The sequence below is a fragment of the Sus scrofa genome, chromosome 1 (assembly GCF_000003025.6).
Source record: "Sus scrofa isolate TJ Tabasco breed Duroc chromosome 1, Sscrofa11.1, whole genome shotgun sequence".
Classification (NCBI taxonomy): Eukaryota; Metazoa; Chordata; class Mammalia; order Artiodactyla; family Suidae; genus Sus; species Sus scrofa.
Genome location: NC_010443.5, coordinates 157,953,196 through 157,974,566, shown reverse-complemented (window position 1 = coordinate 157,974,566; position 21,371 = coordinate 157,953,196). Strand labels below are relative to the sequence as shown.

Below are 21,371 nucleotides of genomic sequence, written 5' to 3'. Positions count from 1 at the left end.
TCCTAGTCAGATTCATTTCTGCTGCGCCATGATGGGAACTCCACAATGCTTTATTAAATGTAATTTTTCTCTGTAAATGTTCGGAAAGGATTATTATGGTTTTGCTTTTGAAGTTTTACTTTTCTAAGAGTGATTACATTTACTAAGATTTTTGTCAATCAATATGAAGTCTTGAAAATTATTTGAAGAGAGAATCTAGCACACAATTTCTTCCTGAAATTAAGAAAATTATTTAAAGTGTTTGTTTATTCTTAAATTGCAGATGATTAAAAAGCAAGGACTATAGCTCCTTGAATAAACCACCTAATGTTGTAATATTTGTTTGATTGTAATAGCATTTTTGCTCTATTCACCTTAGAAATCTGGGGTGATTTGAGAAACGGTAGACCCCATGAATATGCCTGCTTAGGACTTCAAAACAGAATTGTCAAAAACTACTGAAATAAAAATGACACATCAGGAGAAGTGGGACTATGCCCTAGCTATGATTATGAGAGCGTAGGCAGAAAACTTGGAACATTGTGCTAAAGAATATCAATGTTCAAAAAAAAAAGCATGTATTGTAATATTGTTGCCAGAAGAGATAGTTTTAGAGTGTTGGTAACAAGGACGGTAGGCCAAAGGAATTTTTTCTTTTTGTTCTCAGTTATTTGATAGTTACATCCAAGACTGGGAAATGAAGCTTTGGATTTGAAAAAAAGGAAAAAAAAAGAAAAAAGAAAGAAATGAATAATAATAAAAAAAACCCTAATATTCACAGAAAATGTACTTGGAACTCATTTTATTTTCTCCCTCTCTAGGCTGTATTCAGTTTCACGATGGCCTCCCTCGCTGCAGCAAATGGAGAATTTTGCTTCAACTTGTTCAGAGAGATGGATAACAATCAAGGAAGTGGAAATGTGTTCTTTTCCTCTCTGAGCCTCTTCACTGCTCTGGCCCTCATTCGTCTGGGTGCGAGAGGTGACTGTGCTTCTCAGATTGATAAGGTCAGTCTCCCTTGTGCCACCAACCATGGCTTCTGTAATCAGTTATTGGGACAAATGTTTTCTCCCAATATTCTACTACAGTGGTCCCATGCCATTGAGATGGAAGGCCTCTTGGTGAACCTCTCTCCAGCTGTGAAGAATGTACACAGCATGCACCACTTCTTCTTAAGCTGGAATGTTTCTGGAACTTCAGCTTTGATTCTTTGCCTTAGTCAGGAGGTTCTCGAAGTGTGTTTCTCATGCCAGCATCACCTAGAGAACTTGCTAGAAATGAAGATGCTCGGGCCCCATCCCAATTGAATCAGAAGTTATGGGATGGAGGAGTTCTTGTTGTGGCTCAGTGGTTAACAAATCTGACTAGTATCCATGAGGATGTGGGTTTGATCCCTGGCCTCACTCAGTGGGTTCAGGATCCGGCGTTGTCGTGAGCTGTGGTGTAGGTCACAGTTGCGTCACTCTTGTACACAACCTAGAGCTGGGCTGTGCAGGAAAGTGAAATGGGTATGGTTTCCCTCCATTCTCTAGGGAATTTGCCATGGAAATTCAGTAGCCCGGCAGCAAGTAGATACCAGGCTGCATATCAAAACCCTGAAGTCATCCCTTGCTGCCCACTGCTTCGTCCCATTATTTCAGTCTGTAAGTGAGTGCTGGAGGGAGCATGTCCCTGTTGTAATCTTTCAAATTTAAGTACTTGTTGAAGATTATTTGTGCAGATGATTTAAGCTGGAATAATTTGTTTTGCTCTCTGGATAGCTCAGTGAGTATTTGCTGCTGGGGAATAATCACCAAATCTAAGCACACCATTTTCCAAGAGTTGGATAGTTTACAACCCAGTACACTGAACACCTCACTCTAATGAAATGATGGTAACAGCTGACTGCCGCGAAAGCTCTGGGATAAACTCTACAAATGATCCTATTTGGTGCTCACACTTACACTGGCCTAGGCATCATTTTCCTGATTTTATGGAGGAGTTTCCATGACATCTCTATGCTAGTAAACAGTAGAGCTGAGATTCAAACTCAGGATGATCTTGTGCTACAGCAGGGGCTCCCAACCCCAGTTCTACTGATATTTTGGGCCAGATAATTTTTTGTCTTGAGGGGCTAATCCATGCATCATAGGGGGTTTAGCAGCATCCCTGGCCTCACCCCACCAGATATCATTAATCATGCCTCTCTCCAGTTGTGCAAATAAAAAATGTCTTCAGACCCCAACAATATCCATCCAAAGGAAAAACCATTTGCCCTAAATCCGCCAACTGAAAGGCAGCTAAAAATACATTATTGTAAAATTTCAATTATTTTAAAATCAGTGTTGGATAAATACATGTAAAGCCTTTGGGGGGAAAAACAATTTGGCAACAAATAAAAATGTCTTTATTCATGAATAAAAATACATAATGTCTCACTACTCTGGAAGTTAGAAGATTTGATCCGAATTCTGATCTTGGGAAAATCAGTTCATCTTTGTGGACCTCTGTGTCCTTATCTGTAAACTATGGGGGTTGGTTTGATGGCATCCAATTTAAAAAAATTGCTTGAGAGTTGTTCCTGTTCAGTATGTTAGACAATGATGTGTGAGCTCCATGCCATGACTAAAGCTCATTTTTTATGCAACAGAAGACACAGCTATTCACTGTTGTGTGATTTCAGGTCAGGGACGTTCTCTGTACTATTCCCAGGTGCATCTCCTGAGGTCTTCTGGCCCACAGATGCCTGGTGGACCAGGGCTCAATAGCTCTTGGGAGGCAGGTCCCAGTGAATTCAAAGAACTCCTGTCCCACTGGAGTCTGCTCTTTTATAGTCACTGCCCTAATCAGTGACACTTATGAGTTACTTTTCATAACTCTTGCTGCTGCAACCTCCTATAAGAACATGTAAGAAAAAAATGGCAACTATAGACACAAAAATATTCCCGTAATTTATTTGCCAAACTTTAGTCCTCTTAAAAATACCTTCTTGGAAATGAATTTTCAACCTCATCACTCCTCCCATTCCCCCCCACCAACACATCCCACTTACTTTCTCATTGCAATACCTGACACTTGACACCATGTAAGTGTTTTAGATAAACCCAGCCTCAATTAATTTGGCTATAAATTATGGCATCCATCTATATGTCTCTTAAGCATTGCTATGGACCAGTAGTCATTCTTTTTGATGCTCAAATGGTCACAACTGGGCCAGTATAAATTCGTTTAAACTTACTTTTTAAAAACAATTCTTCCAGGCAACTCTAAAATATCTTTGCTTTCTGACCCATTCTAGACCTGTCTTGAATTTTCTTGGCCCAAAAAGAGTCAGTTACTCTCTATGAAGCCCTGGTTCCTTTACTGAATAATAGTATTAAAGTCCAGAATTGGCATGCGTGAGGTTCAAAGGAGTTAAAGTGACATGAAACCTGCTTACCCTTTGAGTGAAGGAGCCAGAAAGGTGTATTTATTTACAAGTTTATATGTTCAGGTTCATATTTTTTCATTTAGCTCTAATATTACTGTACTTTCCTATCATGTTTTAATATATAAGTTAAAAAATTATTTCCCTTCTTTAGAACTGCCTCTTTCTTCTCTCTCATATAACATTTCTCTCATTATAGAGTATGTCATAAATATTTTTTCCAATTTACGACTTTAGGAGTTCCTGTTGTGGCTCAGTGGGTTACAAACCTGACTAGTATCCATGAGGATGCGGGTTCAACTCCTGGCCTTGGTCAGTGGGTCAAGGATCTGGCATTGCCACAAGCTGTGGTGTAGGCTGCAGACGTGGCTTGGATCTAGGGTTGCTGTGGCTGTGGTGTAGGCTGGCAGTTGCAGCTCTGATTCAACCCCTAGCCTGGGAACCCCCATGTGTCACAGGTGTAGCCCTGAAAAGAAAAAAAAATTATGACTTTATATTACAATATTATTTAAAAGTTATACAAATTTGAATTTTCCAAAACATAATTTAGGTCTACCAAAAATATTTCAAAAAATAATAAACATAATGTGTCATTTTTTTCTACCATTTCTGAGAAGAAGTAATAGTTTTTTTAGTTTGGCATGAATACAAAGGTAGAAGCCCACTGGGATTAGTACTATTTTTTACCGTCAATCTAAATATTCTGAAAATTTTTTACATTGCATAGACCTGTAATTTTTCTAGTTTGCTGTCATTTTAATATGCCACCAATTATGAGAAAGAAAAAATAAATTATGATTTTCCTACATATTGATATCAGAGAACACAAAATATAGGACTGCTGGCATTTCTAATTGTGATAAATATGGATTTTGAAATTTTGTTTAGTATTTATCACATTTTAATATTTATTTATATCATTATTCATCTTTAGTCATGGTTTTTATTGTTGAATATATAATTTCTTAGAATTTTTCTAAAACATAAAAACATGTATGTGTCACCTCAATATCATACTGGTCCAGTTTACTAAAAGCCAATTAGGTATATCAGTAAAGACAATAAAATTAATATAAAAATGGAGTAAAATTAGAAATACTCAAAGATTGATGTTAAATATTTATACTAGTTAATGATTTCTTCAAAAAGTTAATAAGAATGACTTCTGGAGATTCATATAGTTTTTACAGTATTGTCTGAATTCCACAAGAGTTAACTAAAAAAAAAACCATTAGCATTTTTGAGTCCTGACCCTTTACCATGGTATTTTATGTTTCTGGTACATCCAAATATTCCCAAATACCAATGTATCCAACAGGGACATTGAAAATTTTTTAAAGAAAATTATAGGAAATTTAAAAAGTTAATCTGACAGAGAAATTTTATCCCCTCAAAAGAGGAAAGATTCCTTTCTTCTTGCCAGTCTTCATGTTAATTAATTGCTAGGTTGTTTTTATGAGATAGTGAGTAAAATGTTTACAACTCAGATGAGCAGACACCATTCAAAATGTTTTCCCACAAAGCCATTAATGGTTTACTCAAGATAACATTACATAAGCATCAATATGACTTTCAATATTTTCTCAGCCTTCTCTTTGTTATATCTTTCTCCCTGAACTTTTTCAAATATTGTAGAACTGGACCCTCCCACCCACAATCCCTCTTTTTAGGAAGGAAAGATACGAAGCGACTACCCAAGGTCAAGGTAGTGGACAAATCTGGCCAGTGCTTTTCTCTCTCCCCAACTCATATGGAGGTAATTGATGGTGAAGACTTTTATCTGCAAGTTTCACTTTTTCATTTTGGGGGTACCGAGAGGTGAACTTCATCTACTTTCTAACATAAATGTTCCAAGCACTAAGAATGAAAAAACTATAATAACATAGTCCAAATAATATAAACACATGCTTTTATTTCCTCCCCTTGTAATAACAAAATAAATTACTCCATGGGAAGAAAGGTCCTTGCTGAATTTTCCTCTTTTAGTGACAAGTTAGCAATTTCATTGTTTAGTGGAGGAATCATAGTCACAATGAAATTGACCACAAAAATGTGAGGCAGAATTACAGACCCTGGCACATTCTACCCCTCAACTCTATTAACTGAAAAGAGGTAACAAATATTCTTTAAGGCACTGAAAAATCTTCATGTTTGCCCAAGACCAAATAATGGGGGCTGATGTTCTTCCTGCCCCACAACAGCATAAAATAGGGGGAAAAATGACATCAAGCATGGTGCCTTGATGCCTGTAAAGACCCCACTTGTGAGTTTTAAATCTACAATAATATGTACATCAAATTTGCCTTGTAGACTTTGCATTCTCTCTCACTCCAACTCATATTATTCGTCTAGATTAAGAGGATGCTCAAATTGAGGTAGGTTGCAATTCTCTGTGGCCTCACAGACTAACAGTGACACTTCCAACCTTTATAAATTTTCGTATCTCTTGAGCCATTCTATTTTCCCCTAGTCAATATGATGGCTAGTTAATCGGGGGTCTGAAACCTTGAAGTTGAAATCCCTCCCAGAAGTGCTGATAACAACGTCAGTCAGCTGGTTTACTTAAATTCCCAAACAAAATTTCTTTACCCAGTGTCAGGAAGGACCTCCTCCCTCTTCCTTTCTGCCACTCCTCACTAAAGATGTGGTCCAAATATAGCGCAGATTGTCCTTTAAAGCAAAACTGCATCTGTTTATAGAAAATTCAACCAATGGGATTCTGGGCCTCACAAGTAGACAATAGAACAAATCCTCCATTCCCTGGCAGTTATTTAGACCTTTCAGATAATTGGTTGGGGGACTATAAGATAACTGAGTCCATGGCTGCTTCTGTATTTTGTCCACCCACACTCAGGTTGTCCCAGACAGTTGCATGATTATGACAGGCACAGTACCCTTTACCACTTCCTAGTAGAGAGCCATTTTGCATTTCAGATCCCAGAGACTGAAGGGCCTGGGGAAATTCAGATAAAGTACAATAGAAAATCAAGAATTGAGCATAGGAGCAATTATGAGAGTAATGGAGTTACAAGAGCCACACTGGAAAAGGAAAAACCTAAAACTGCTTACTTTAAGATCATTGCAGGATCATAGATTCTATCAAGTCCTAGTTTGGCTTCATATTTAGTGTTTCCTAGATCTTCAATAACTACATTTCCCTTTTATGTCTTGGTGCTTGCGAGGTAAGCCCTAATCTTGCCCCCTGCTTCATTATACAAAGTTTTCATTTTTTAGTTGCCTCTTTGATTTTTGTCCAGATTTGATCAGTGAATAATTATTAAACTGTCTCCCACCCCCCCTGCTCCGGCCTGCCCAGAATAAGCAAACCAAAAGAATTAAATGCATTTCCTATTGTAGCCATTGATTTATGAACGCTCCCAGTCTGTGACACTTTCCCCAATAAAGTTTCATTCTAACCAAGTCAGTGGGGCCACCGAATGTTTCATTCCTGTCATGGATGGCGACCAACACACACACCAACAACCAACATAACCACTAATAGGGAAGTCCTGAGTCGTTTCTTTTCGTCAAGTCCCTTCTTGTTCAGCACGACCTGCTAACTGCTTCCCTTGTCCCTTTTTTGCAGGTGCTTCAGTTTAATAGGGTCTCTGGACATGCAAACTCTTCCAGTTCTCAGGTAAAGACAATATGTTCTTTTAGGAAAAGAGACTGTGAGATTAAATTTAGAAAAATTCCTGTCTTGTTAATATGCTTAATTATGGTCTCTATCCCTTAAAGCAAAGGACCATGTCTTATTCAGATTTCCATATTATAGGTATTTCAAATACATTTTGGGATAATTTACTTGTAAATTATTAATTTAGCCAATATTTTACTTGTGTGTTAGCCAGATTTTGGCAAGATAATGTGGAACTAAATGTTTATTTTTTATCCTTTGATATTCACAGCCAATTTACATTGTTAAAATGAATTATTTAATACACATACTAGGCAAATTCATTATCTTCCGTTAAAGGTTTTAACTAAGGTTACTTATTTTAATAACAAATTAACTTCAATCATAGATGCTATTTTGAGAAAGGCTAAGAAATTGTAGATGTATGTGGTTCTTTACTGCTTTTATACTTTTCAATTCTTTTATGGTATAATATACATATTTTGTTTCATGTGTGAAAGAGTATGCATATCTTTGCAGTCCAAGAATACATTTTTTAAAATCCTTTTAATAACAGCCAGGACTCCATTATCAACTGAAAAGAATTCTTTCTGATATAAACACATCCCACAAGGATTATGAACTCAGCATTGCAAATGGACTTTTTGCAGAAAAAGTGTTCGATATCCGAAAGGTAAGTGAAGCCTCCCCTTTAAATGGTGATTTCTATTATGAACTCCATTTTGTTCAATCTGTCATCTGAATAAATGCTTGCCCCTTCCCACTGAGCCATACAGAGGTGTTTTTTTTTTTTTTCTTGTTGCTACTAATTATGTTCCCAGATGTCTTTTAAATCTTATCACCTTGTTTCTAAAGCACGACTTTACTTCCCCCTGAGTGATCCACATATTCAGGGCCACCAGATTGACAGGCTCCAAAGCAGAAGAGAGCTGGTCCTCTGGCAGGGATGTGGAGTTGGAACTAGGGTGGAAGGAGCAGACAGTCCACTTAGGGCTGTCCATAGGCAGCAGAGGAAAAGCCTATTAATTTTTCCTCTGAGCTTTCTGTTTACTGGGATAGTTTTGCATCCCTAGTGTTGAGTTCGCCTCCTTCTTTCTCAGCCATACCCTATCACCTTTCCTTCCAGCAGTTGCTTATTTATCTTTTCAGTAAGACCACTTATAAAAGAGTTCCTGCTAAGATAGCTAGCCAAAAAAGCCAGCCATTGGTAGAATTGCAGCTGAGGCTTAACACAGGTGGGGAATGGGCTCATTTGTGGTCAGCAGGCTAATTTTTAGTATTATTATATGGTGTTTGTATGGCCAATTCATTCATCGCAGAATCCTGTTCACCCAAAGACCAATATAGGATGCACTCTACATCTCGCTATGGTCAACCCATCCTTTAGAACCATCATTGCTGTGACAAGTGGAAGCTGGATAGTACTATTCAAGCAGACACAATGACTGTGATTCTTTGGATCCTGTGGGGAAGTCTGTTCTCCCTTTTAATTCTCCACTTCTCACACAACTATAAAACTCCACCTCAATGAAATCTCTGGGCTAATAATCTCTACCTGCATCTTTTCCAGCTCTCTGTGTTCCACCCAATCATTATTGTTTCCTCTGTCTGTCACCCACTCAAATTCTTTGTCCCTTTCCAGCACCCCTCCCAAATCCTTTGTCAGCCTGTCAATTACGAAGCATTAGTCCACTTTGTTTTTTAATCTTCCCAAAAGTATCCTACGCAAGTTTTACAGGAACCACCCTGACGTTCAGTCCCACATTTTATGTCTTTACTCCCACGCATGCAGCTATGTCCCTAGAGATGGCCAGCCTGAGACTGGAACTTGATTTCTCTGCCATGTTGCTATTTTTAGCAGATTTCTATGTTCCCTTTTCTGGCTCTCAGTGCAATGTACCCAGAAACAGTAAAGGTGAGATCTGATCAAAAACATTGAAAATAAGGTAAGCAATGAAGTCCTGCTGTATAGCACAGGGAACTATATCCAATCACTTGTGCTAGAACATGGTAGAAGCTAATGTGGGAAAAAGAATGCATACATATGTATCACTGGGTCACTTTGCTGTACAACAGAAACATTTACAGAACATTGTAAATCAACTATAATAGAAAAATTTTTAAAAAGAACATAAAAAATAGAGACAACCATTTTTTCCTCCCAAACATTTGTAAGTACAGTTAATTATTCTAAAAACCACTTTTGATTTAAAATGTAACTATTGGAGGAGTTCCCGTCATGGCTCAGTGGTTAACGAATCCGACTAGGAACCATGAGGTTGCAGGTTCGATCCCTGGCCTTGCTCAGTGGGTTGGGGATCTGGCGTTGCCGTGAGCTGTGGTGTAGGTTGCAGATGCGGCTTGGATCCCGAGTTGCTGTGGCTCTGGTGTAGGCCAGCGGCTACAGCTCCGATTGGACCCCTAGCCTGGGAACCTCCATATGCCGTGGGAGCGGCCCTAGAAAAGACAAAAAAATAAAATAAAATAAAAAATAAAAAAACATAAAATTTAACTATCATCAATATTCAATCATTCAGATCAGAACAACGAGTATAAGCTTCTTACATTTTGCCTTATAACATTTTTTTAACTCACATTTACATATGGATTCAAACAGAATGTAAATTCTATTAGAATTGATAAGGATAATAATGTCATATAAATTGTCTCTCGAAAAAGTATAGTATTGTAGAAGATTCAGCCACCATCTCTGATACCTTGTTCTCCTTCCTCCGCCAATCCATGCTAAGTATGCCTCTGGTCGGACCTCTGACAATGTTATTCCATACTCCCTGATTCTGCCACCATTTTTAATAAATTCAGTGTCCCTGTGGATGATTCAGCTTCACTTCTTACAGTTTTCTGACCCTCTCTCTACACCATTTTAGTAACTGATACCCAAGCCACACCTGAAACTCATCAACAACCTGAAATCTACAACTCTAGTTTTCATTTTGTGGCCACATCATCCTATGCTTATTCTTTTATTATTTTCTCACTACACTACCTGTTTTTCAACTGCACTGAATTATTTAATTTATTTTTCTTTTTTTTTGTCTTTTTAAATCTTTTTTTAGGGACGCACTCACGGCATATGGAGGTTCCCAGGCTAGGAGTCTAATTGGAGCTACAGCTGCCGGCCTATGCCAGAGCCACAGCAGTGCGGGATCCTTAACCACTGAGCGAGGGATCAAACCTGCAACCTCATGGTTCCTAGTCAGATTCCCTTCTGATGCGCCATGACGAGAACCTCAAGTTCTTTAATTTCTTGATCTCTCCATTTCCTCTCACATATCAGCCCTCTCCTAGCTTTATTCCCATTCCAAACTACCCTCTGTATCCATTCCTTAACCACTGCTTTATCAATACCCTCCTTCCCCCAACAAAGCCCTGAATCTGCATCAGTGCCATGATCTCCCTCAGCAACTGTGCCTAGGCTACTGATGATACTTGAGGAAAACCTAAAAGTGTGTGGTTATCAGTACAATATCATGGTCTCCCATCCCACCTATACCTTCTCAGTGGTGTCCAACAGCCAACTTCTGTGTCTTATTCCTCACAACAGTTTTTTTTTTTTAATTGGAGTAGAGATGATTTATAATGTTGTGTCAGTTTTAGGTGTATAGCATAGTGATTCAGTTTTATATATATATATTCTTTTCAGAGTCTTTTCTCTTGTAGGTTATTATAAAATAATGAGTATAGTTCCCTGTGCTATACAGTAAGTCCTTGTTGGTTATTTTCTGTAGTGTGTATATGTTAATCCCAAACTCCTGATTTATCTCCCCTCTCCCCAATTCCCTTTTGGTAACCATAAATTTGTTTTCTATGTTTATGGGTCTATTTCTGTTTTGTAAATAAGTTCATTTGTATCTTTTTTTTTTTTTTTTTTTGGATTCCACTTGTAAGTGACATCATACGAAATTTGTCTTTCTCTGTTTGGCTTACTTCCCTTAGTATGGTAATCTCTAGGTCTGTCCCTGTTGCTATAAATGGCCTTATTTCATTCTTTTTATGGCTGAGTAACATTTCATTGCATGTATACACACCATATCTTCTTTATCCACTCATCTATTGATGGACATTTAGGCTGCTTCCATGTCTTGGCTATTATAAGTAGTGCTACAGTGAACACTGGAATGCATGTCTTCCTTCAAATTATAGTTTTCTCCAGATATATACCCAGAAGTGGGACTGCAGAATCATATGGTGTTCCAGTCTTAGTTTTTTAAGGAACCTCCATACTGTTCTTCATAGTGACTGCACCAATTTATATTCTCACCAAGAGTGTAGGAGAGTTCCCTTTGCTCTACCATTGATGGTGGTCATTCTGACCAGAATGCAGTTATACCTCCTTGCAGTTTTGATTTGCATTTCTCTGATAATTAGTGACGTTGATGATTTTTTCATGTGCCTGTTGGCCATCTATATTTTTTTTTTTTTGAGAAATGTCTATTTAGGTCTTCTACCCATTTTTTTCTGATTAGAGTTGTTTGGATTTTTTTGATATTGAACTGTATGAGCTGTTTGTATATTTTATAAATTAATCCCTTTTTAGTAGCATCATTTGCAAATATTTTCTCCCCAGTTTGTATGTTGCCTTTTTGTTTTGTTTATGATTTTTTTTTTTTTTTGCTGTGCAAAAGCTTATAAATTTGATTAGGTCCCGTTTGTTTATTTTGTTTTTTATTTCCATTATTGTAGGAGGTGTATTGAGAAATATATTGCTGTGATTTATTTAAAGAGTGGTCTGCCCATGTTTTCCTCTAGGAGTTTTATAGTATCTTCATTACCTTACATCCTGGTAATGAAGGGTTTTTATTAGGAGGAGGAGGATGACATAAGCAAGGGAGATGAGTTAGGATGTTATTGAAGTATTTATAGTGAGCAAGCAGTGGCAAAGTCCAGGGGGTGGGCATTAGCTATAATCTCTATTGATCTCTCCCAATTCTTTCAGATAAACTTAAGTTAAACATTATGCTTGCTATGCAAATTCAACTTCAAAGGTCTCCAGTTCCCCTCCAGCTTTATTTTCTTATCTTTGAGTCAGGAAGGAATCCTGGAGTAGGGTAGTGGAAATCAAGAAACAAGTTCAAGAATATATTTCTTATATGCTTAGTTGGTGGTGATTTATAAATATAAGAACTATATATTACTTATATAACTGTATGTCATTTGTATTTATAGGACTATGTTGATCGTGCTGAGAAATTATATAATGCCAAAGTGAAAAGAGTTGACTTTACAAATGATATAAAAGAAACCAGATATAAAATTAATAAATGGATTGAAAATGAGACACATGGTGAGTGCAATGCCTTATTTTTCTGCAAGAATTGTCAGTTATATGTGAATACTGAGAACTCTCAACTTTAAAGTTGGGCATCTTTAGTTTATATAAGGAACTCCTCTTCCTAAGCAGAAGTAATGATTGTTGTTATTTAAAATTGCTATATTGGGAGTTCCTATTGTGGCTCAGTGGGTTAAGGACCTGGCATGGTATCTGTGAGGATGTGGGTTCTACCCCTGGCCTTGCTCCATGGGTTAAAGATCCAGCGTTGCTGCAATCTGCAGCATAGGTTGCAGATGTGATTTGGATCTGGCATTGCTGTGGCTGTGGTGTAGGCTGGTAGCCATAGCTCCAATTGGACCCCTAGCCTGGGAACTTCTATATGCTGCAAGTGTGGTCCTAAAAAAGAAAAAAAAATTGCTATTTGGAGATCCCAGGTGGTACAGTAGATTAAGGATCTGGTGCTTTCACTGCTGTGGCTCAGGTTTGACCCTGGGCCTGAAATTTCCACATGTCATGGCCATGGCCAAAACATTTTTTAAAAAATGTTATAGTATTTGTCCACACTGTGGGTTTGAGCAATCTTTTTTTTGAATTTTTTAAATTAAGGTATGTTGATTTATAATATTGTGCCATTTTCTACTATACAGCAAAGTGACTCAGTTATACATATACATACATGCTTTTTATATTCTCCATCATGGTCTATTCCAGGAGATTGGATATAGTCCTTGTGCTACAATAAGACCTCATTGTTTATCCATTCTAAATGTAATAGTTTGTATCTACCAACCACAAACTCTCAGTCCATTTCTCTCCCTTCCCCCTCCCCCTTGGCAACCACAAGTCCATTTTCTATGTCTATAAGTCTGTTTCTGTTTTGTAGATAGGTTCATTTTTGCCATATTTTAGATTCCACATATAAGTGATATCATATGATATTGGTCTTTCTCTTTCTGACTTACTTCACTTAGTACAACAATCTCTAGTTGCATCCATATTGCCATGAATGGCGTTATTTTGTTATTTTCTTATTGCTGAGTAGAATTACATTTATATATGTACTTCATCTTCTTAATCTATTCATCTGTCAATGGACATTTAGGTTGTTTCCATGTCTTGGATATTGTGAATAGTGTTGCAGTGAAATAGGGTTTCATGTATCCTTTTGAATTATAGTTTTGTCCAGATACATGCCCAGGAGTGGGATTGACAGATCATATGGTAATTCTATTACCATAGAATAGTTTTCAGAGGAACCTCCATACTGTTTTCCACAGTAATTGAACCTTAAGCAATCTTAATGATTTGAATGTTTTGTATTTTTTATAAATCTTACCTATTACATTATCTTATTAGGACACAATCCTGTGAGACAAATAGATTTTAGTATGGCCATTTCATAAATTAGTGATGAGCTGAGGTAATTTACCCAGTTAACCTCAATATCTTATGCCTGGTTAGTGAACAAAGGCTTAGAGTCATTTATAGAATATGATTTTCAATAACCACAACATAATATTTTATTCTAATGATTGATCCAGTATCTTAATGTTTCTTCTTGGAGTGAAGGATCTTGTTTAAATTACATCTTATTGTTTAAGAAATATATTTTCACATCATTTTTTTTCTGAAGAATAAGTAATTCATCTTTTATTTTTAAATATTCTTCATTTATCACATCATATGTATATCAAAGGTAGAACCTTCCAGAAAAAGTATATCTCTTTATTGATAAGTCTTTTTCCAACTAAAAATGGAATTCCAGCTAATGATCTGGTTTAGTACAAAACAAACATAGAAATCTATTCATTGTTTTGTTGTCAACTGATTCCAAAGCTTGTCATTTCTTTACCTAAGTGGTCTTAATTTATACTCTGAACAACATACGTGTATTTGCTGAGTCTGGCTCTGTCTCAAAAATATGAGACAATTGACTTGCACCCTTAAATGCAAACTTCAAAAGCATACAATTCATCCTAGAAACAAGAATACAACTGTTTTCTTTTTGTTCATTCATTCGTCTTCCATCAGTAGGGGGTTACTTTGACCATTGTCCTCACGTGTTTCAAATATTATTATTCATAAATCAAGAGGAACTATGCAATTATTGTTCTAATAACTTAGTGGGATTCTATTTAATGTTCAGCATTTCAAGGTTTTCAGATTACTAATATCTTTCTTCATTTGCAACAACTACTTATTTCTCTTTCTTTCTTTCTCATGCAAATCTATGTATAATTCTCATTGTGATGAGGATACCGACTCAGTACTCATTTGGGGAACACTTCAAAATGGATGCCAATATTCCAACAAACCTACCCAGGCCCTATTTCTCCCCTCCCGCACCTGCCACCATCCTCCACACACTGCTAGAGTCATCTTTTAGAAAGGCAACTCTGACCCATGATGACTATGCTCTTTCTTGTCTTTCAGTGGATTCTGAATAGTAATTTTCCATCACCTTCAAAATAATCTAAAATTTTTACCAGACTTTCCAAGCTCTTTATTATCTTCCTCCTGCCTCCAACTTTTCCAATCTTATTCTTCCTATTACATCAGAATGAGTTAGGGTTTCCCCCAATACATTCTGATCTTCCAAGCTTCTGTGTCTTTGAACCAATTGTCCTGTCTTTATGGAAATTCTCCTTGACCCCCACCTTGCCCTCAGCTCAGGCAGAGTGGCCCAGCCAGAGATGACTGCCCCTAATCTGTGCCCTCACAGCACACTGAGCACAGGGCTGTGACACCAGAGTGCTACCACTACATTTGGGTGTTGCCTCCTTTGTGCTGGACTGCGAACCCAATGATGGCAGAGACTACATCTTTCATTATTATGATTCAAGTATCCAGAACAGTCCAAAGCATTTAGTAAAAGTCCCATTAACCTGGAATGAAGGAATTAGCCCTATCAATAGAATGGAGTTAAAAAGTACTTGGAGTTCCGTGGCCTTACCAGTGGGGTATATTAAGGCAGTTTGGTGATTGTGAGTAGGGCGGGGCTCTGAGAATTGTCTTCTGTGTCAGAATCCTGTTGATGGATTCCTTGTGTGACTTTGTGCAAATAAATTAATCTATGACCTAGACCTCCACAGAAAAGGGAAACAATAATAGTGCCTACCTCACAGGGATTTTATGAGGATTAAATCAAATATTGTACTTAAGGCATTTAGAAAGTGTTTGACAAAGTAATTGCTCAGAGATTGTTACTAAGGGCATTATCCTTATAGTCATTATGTGATAAGAAAAACATATTCATCTTGTCTTTAGCTTTTTAAAAATTCATAAAAAATTAACCTTTTTTCCTCAAATTATTTTTCAAAAGGCAAAATCAAGAAAATCTTTCCTGAAGATACCATAAGCTCCTCTGCTGTCATGGTGCTGGTGAATGCTGTGTACTTCAAAGGCAAATGGAAATCTGCCTTCACCAAAAGTGAGACCCTACATTGCCAGTTCAGATCTCCCAAGGTATGGAAATCTGTTTAATTTAGGAAGGTTTTTGCAAGTCATACACCTTTATAGAAATTGTAGGATTACATAAATGAACACCAGGTTCACCATTTCTCTACTTATATTTTTCTACTGCATTACCAAGACTGTGTGGTCAATTGCTTACAAAACAAACTTTCCGTTTTCCCTCTAATGCAGGTTATGGAGCACAGCTGAAGGTGTCCTGTAAATTGATATTTCTTAAAACATACTCAGAGTTGGAGTTCCCATTGTGGTGCAGCAGAGACAAACCTGGCTAGTATCCATGAGGATACAGGTTCAATCCCTGGCCTCGCTCAGTGGGTCAAGGATCTGGTGTTGCCGTGAGCTGTGGTGTAGGTTGCAGATGCGGCTCGGATCCCACATTGCTGTGGCTGTGGCATAGGCCAGCAGCTGCAGCTCCGATTTGACTCCTAGCCCAGAACTTCCATATGCCGTGGGTGTGGCTCTAAAAAGCAAAAAAAAAAAAAAAAAAAAAAAAAAAATTCAGAATCAACAAAAGTAATAAAGTATGAATTTAAGACATTTTTGTAGGGGATCTATAAGAAAAATATATAACAAAAGCATACCTTTTACCTTTTTTTGTGATTCTAATTGTGAGATGTGCATGTACAGTTAGAGTCATTTAATATTATATTTAAAACAATAATATTCCTGAATAAATCCCTTATAATATAGCTATAACATAAGGAATCTATATCACTTGACAGTTTTGTTTCCATCAAAAATTGATGAAATTGCCTCTTAGCTAAGAAGTCTAGTTTTAGTCTTTCTCCAGGATAACCCAGCACTGGGATTTTTTCCCCTGCCTTAGCATAGAAATAAGACTTAGTGTCTATGATATCCCAGCCCCCATTTGTTCCCAGATTAACTTGGCTGATCTGTCTCACTAAGCAGATACATTTTGCCCTTTCCCACATCATGTGTATTCTTTCTGAGTTTTTGATTCTCAGTTAAAAAGGACAACCTTTTCAGAGAAAGAAGGACATAAATCCAAGCATAAATAATTATCTGTCTTCCTCCTGTAAAACTTTCTTTCTTAAAGGGAGATAATACAGAAATGTGGAAAAGCTTGCAGAATCACAGTATCATTTAGGGAAAAAAAAAGATTGTTTATAATATCTCTATAGAGTTTCTAAATCTACAAATGATATCCTTACAGTAAGAGCTACTGTATTTCCCTCAAGTTAATACAAGGAATAGTGCCAAATATTTTGCAGAAATTTAAAAATTTTATGAGGCCCCATTCTTAAATTGTAATTTTTATAGTACTAGCCTGAATTTTACTTCTGATGAGAAGAAAAATTTATGGAGTTCCCATCATGGCACAGTGGTTAACGAATCCGACTAGGAACCATGGGGTTGCATGTTCGATCCCTGGCCTTGCTCAGTGGGTTAAGGATCTGGCGTTGCCGTGGGCTGTGGTGTAGGTTGTACATGCGGCTCGGATCTGGCATTGCTGTGGCTGTGATGTAGGCTGGTGGCTACAGCTCTGATTAGACCCCTAGCCTGGGAACCTCCATGTGCCGCGGGAAGCAGCCCTAGAAAAGGCAAAAACACCAGAAGAAAAAAGGTAGAAAAATTTATAGCAATCATTTCAAATTATAATACGATTTAATAATTACTCTTTACTTATTATATGGGCATTTTCAGATAAAACCTTAAGTGCAAAGCAATATTCCAAGTGCCAGATATATTAACTTACATAATCTTTACAGCAATCCTATGCAGTAGAGACTATTTTTTCCCATTATAGAGATGAGGAAGTGGGGGGAAAAGGAGGTGAAATAACTTGCCTGTGGTCACGTAACTGGGAAGTTTAAACTCAAAGTCTGTGCTTTTACCACTGAGATGTGAACCAATGTGACCACTATTGGCAGCAAGTTCAGAAAATTTCATAAGACCAACTGAACAAAAACTGCAACATTATTCTTATTGAATTTGGTCAAATAAGTAAAATAGGGTCGGCTTTTAACATTTTCTTGTGACTTGACTTTCAGTGTCCTAGGAAAGCAGTGGCCATGATGCATCAAGAACGGAGGTTCAATTTGTCTGTCATTAAGGATCCATCCATGCAGGTGCTTGAGCTCAAATATCATGGTGGCATAAGCATGTACGTAATGCTGCCTGAGAATGACCTGTCCCAGGTAAGTTACTACTGTCACCTTCACTATTGCAGAAGGATACTGTTGATTGTGCTTTTAATCCAGCAACTTTAAGATTTCAGGTTGCTGGCATTGGTGACTTACCCATTTATTCATTAATTTGACAAATATTTGAGTATATACTCTATGCCAGATACCATTATAGATGTTGAGACTGAACTATCTCAGTTTCGCCTGATTTTACTTGAATAGCTATAAAATTGGAAAGCCTATGTTTGAGAAATCTAAGCAATAGAGGGAAAGGGCGTGAGTTTAGGTCTTTGCATTTGGCTGTGAAAATGGTCTTTCGTGTAATATTGAAATTTTGGTAGACTAAACATCTTCAAACAGGAATGCTATGATGGAATTTTGAAGTCCTGAGCCTTTGAGAATTAAAATGTATAGTCTCACTCTATGTGTTGTGTTTCTAGGAAGAGCAGGGGTTAGAGACTGCTCTGTGATGGATGGAGCAGGCTCAGCAGACTGGCACAGTGCAGGGGACAGACAGTGCTGGCCCTGAGAAGCTGGATGTCATCTCTGTATCTCAATCTTGATCTTTCAGCCCTATTTCTCTCTCTACCTTTTCCTCCCCCCTCCCTCCCCCTCCTCTTCCTCCTCCTTTCTGTGAATTTGGCTTCCTGAGTCTGTGAAACTGCAGTCTCAGAAGTCTTGATCGCTGTACTTCCAATCAAAAGGAATAATAGACACCATTTATTGAACACCTACTATTGCCAGGCCATATGCTCTTCCAACCCAGAGGCATTATTTCTACCCATCTTTCAGTATGCGTATCCATGCTGGGAGATATTGATCACACAAGCCCTTGAGGATAGAGCTCTGGGCTTCTTGCCTTGGGCCACCAGGGGTTCCATTGATTCAATTCTGCAGGTTGTGCAAATATTGTTATTTTCTGTGTCTTTCATTAGGGGGAAATGGTCAGGAAATGCTGATTTCAATGGCTGCTGGTTCATTTCTCCTGTTGATAATCTCTGATTTTCTACTTTTTTCATTTGCCCATTATTCCACTTTTGCTATATACTTTCATATACAAGCAGAGAACAGAAATGCCCTGAAATACGAATAAGTCACACCTTGCCATAGCAGAGTAAATTAAACATGTGGTTCAGGAGTTCCCGTTGTGGCGCAGTGGTTAACGAATCCGACTAGGAACCATGAGGTTGCGGGTTTGATCCCTGGCCTTGCTCAGTGGGTTAAGGATCTGGCGTTGCCGTGAGCTGTGGTGTAGGTTGCAGACGCAGCTCGCGGATCCCGCGTTGCTGTGGCTCTTGCGTAGGCCAGTGGCTACAGCTCCGATTCGACCCCTAGCCTGGGAACCTCCATATGCCGTGGGAGCGGCCCGAAGAAATAGCAAAAAAACAAACAAACAAACAAACAAAAAACATGTGGTTCATTAAAGAGTACCCGAACCATTCATTTTAATCATTTACCATTTCCAGACACCTCCAAGACCCATTCACATACTTATACGCAAAGATCAGGAGAGGATGGTTCTGGAAAACCATATCCCTTTGTAGTTGTTGTTTCATCTGTTTTTTAACCATATGATTCTAAATTGCCTTTTAAATATTCCTACAGATTGAAAACAAACTGACCTTTGGGAATCTAATGGACTGGACCAATCCAAGAAGAATGAGACCTCAGTATGTCGAAGTGTTTTTTCCCAAGTTCAAGATAGAAAAGAATTATGAAATCAATCACCATTTAAAAGCCCTGGGGTTGAGCGATATCTTTGATGAATCCAGAGCTGATCTTTCTGGTATAGCTGCAGGAGGCCGTCTATACATTTCAAAACTGATGCACAAATCTTACATTGAGGTTACAGAAGAGGGCACGGAAGCAGCTGCCATGTCAGGAAGTGAGGTGGTAGAAAAGCAACTCCCTGATTTTAGGGTGTTCAAAGCTGATCACCCATTCCTATTTGTCATTAAGAAGGATGATATCATCTTGTTTAGTGGAAAAGTCTCTTGTCCTTGAAAATCCAATTGGTTTCCATTATAATAGTCCCTGAAACATCAAGGAACCACCACAAGTTAATAGATTTAAATCGAACTGGAAGCATGTGGTGTTTCCTTTGGGTTAACTTCCTTCTAACATTGGTTGGTAGATGATTTTGGTGACTTGACCCTTCTTAGACAGCTGGTCAATTGTCCTGATCTTGCTCTTATCAGTTCTACGACCATGTACCTCACCCATTTCTAATTTCATTGTCTTTCTACACACACTTATTTCTACCAGTCTTCACTACAGCCATGTGCACAAAGATTTGGGTATAACATCCAGGAATTGTGGAATGCTTTAATGATAATAGTAGAATAGTAATGGAGAAGCAGTCCTAGGGATATTTTTTGAAACAGTAGTTATCACAGATATTCTATTTCACTGTAAATGATCTAGGAATAAGTCCAGCTGCAGGAAAAACGTGTGAAGGATAACTTTTCCTTGCTAAGCTAAGAAGACATTAGAATTTACTTTAATACATCTGATTTGAAATTAGTGTCTAATATAGATGCTAAAAGATAAGGATTTGGGATTGGGGACCAACCGAAATATTACATTAATAATTTTGAATTGACATCTTTTGGCCTTTCCTTGACAGAAACTTGACATGTACATAGTTTTTCAAATATTAAATATCTTTTAATTGTTGCCAGTTGTTATTTACAGTATATTATTTCATATGCTGTGTAGTTTGTAATTTTTTTCTCTATCAGAATAAAGAAATACAATATAATTTTACAGTGTGATCATTCTTCTTGGAACAATCGTGAGACTATTGGCACTATTATTTTCTTTTTTTTTTATTTTTTTATTTTCCCACTGTACAGCAAGGGGGTCAGGTTATCCTTAGATGTATACATTGCAATTACAGTTTTTTCCCCCACCCTTTCTTCTGTTGCAACATGAGTATGTAGACATAGTTCTCAATGCTACTCAGTAGGATCTCCTTGTAAATCTATTCTAAGTTGTGTCTGATAAGACCAAGCTCCCGATCCCTCCCACTCCCTCCCCCTCCCATCAGGCAACCACAAGTCTCTTCTCCAAGTCCATGATTTTCTTTTCTGAGGAGATGTTCATTTGTGCTGGATATTAGATTCCAGTTATAAGTGATATCATATGGTATTTGTCTTTGTCTTTCTGGCTCATTTCACTCAGGATGAGATTCTCTAGCTCCATCCATGTTGCTGCAAATGGCATTATTTCATCCTTTTTTATGGCTGAGTAGTATTCCATTGTGTATATATACCACCTCTTCCGAATCCAATCCTCTGTCAATGGACATTTGGGTTGTCTCCATGTCCTGGCTATTGTGAATAGTGCTGCAATGAACATGCGGGTGCATGTGTCTCTTTTAAGTAGAGATTTGTCTGGATAGATGCCCAAGAGTGGGATTGTGGGGTCATATGG

At 37.7% G+C, this 21,371-nt stretch overlaps 1 protein-coding gene across 1 annotated transcript in view; it reads left to right on the top strand.

Annotated features, from left to right (window-relative positions):
* SERPINB7 (serpin family B member 7) overlaps positions 1–20,695 on the top strand; it is a 45,371-nt gene extending 24,676 nt beyond the window's left edge. The window contains exons 2-8 of the mRNA XM_001925047.5: positions 801–986; positions 6,972–7,022; positions 7,579–7,695; positions 12,210–12,327; positions 15,638–15,780; positions 17,802–17,948; positions 19,542–20,695. Of these exons, the coding sequence (XP_001925082.1) occupies positions 819–986; positions 6,972–7,022; positions 7,579–7,695; positions 12,210–12,327; positions 15,638–15,780; positions 17,802–17,948; positions 19,542–19,940 (1,143 nt within the window). The 5' untranslated portion in view covers positions 801–818 and the 3' untranslated portion in view covers positions 19,941–20,695. The remainder of the gene's footprint in view (positions 1–800; positions 987–6,971; positions 7,023–7,578; positions 7,696–12,209; positions 12,328–15,637; positions 15,781–17,801; positions 17,949–19,541) is intronic.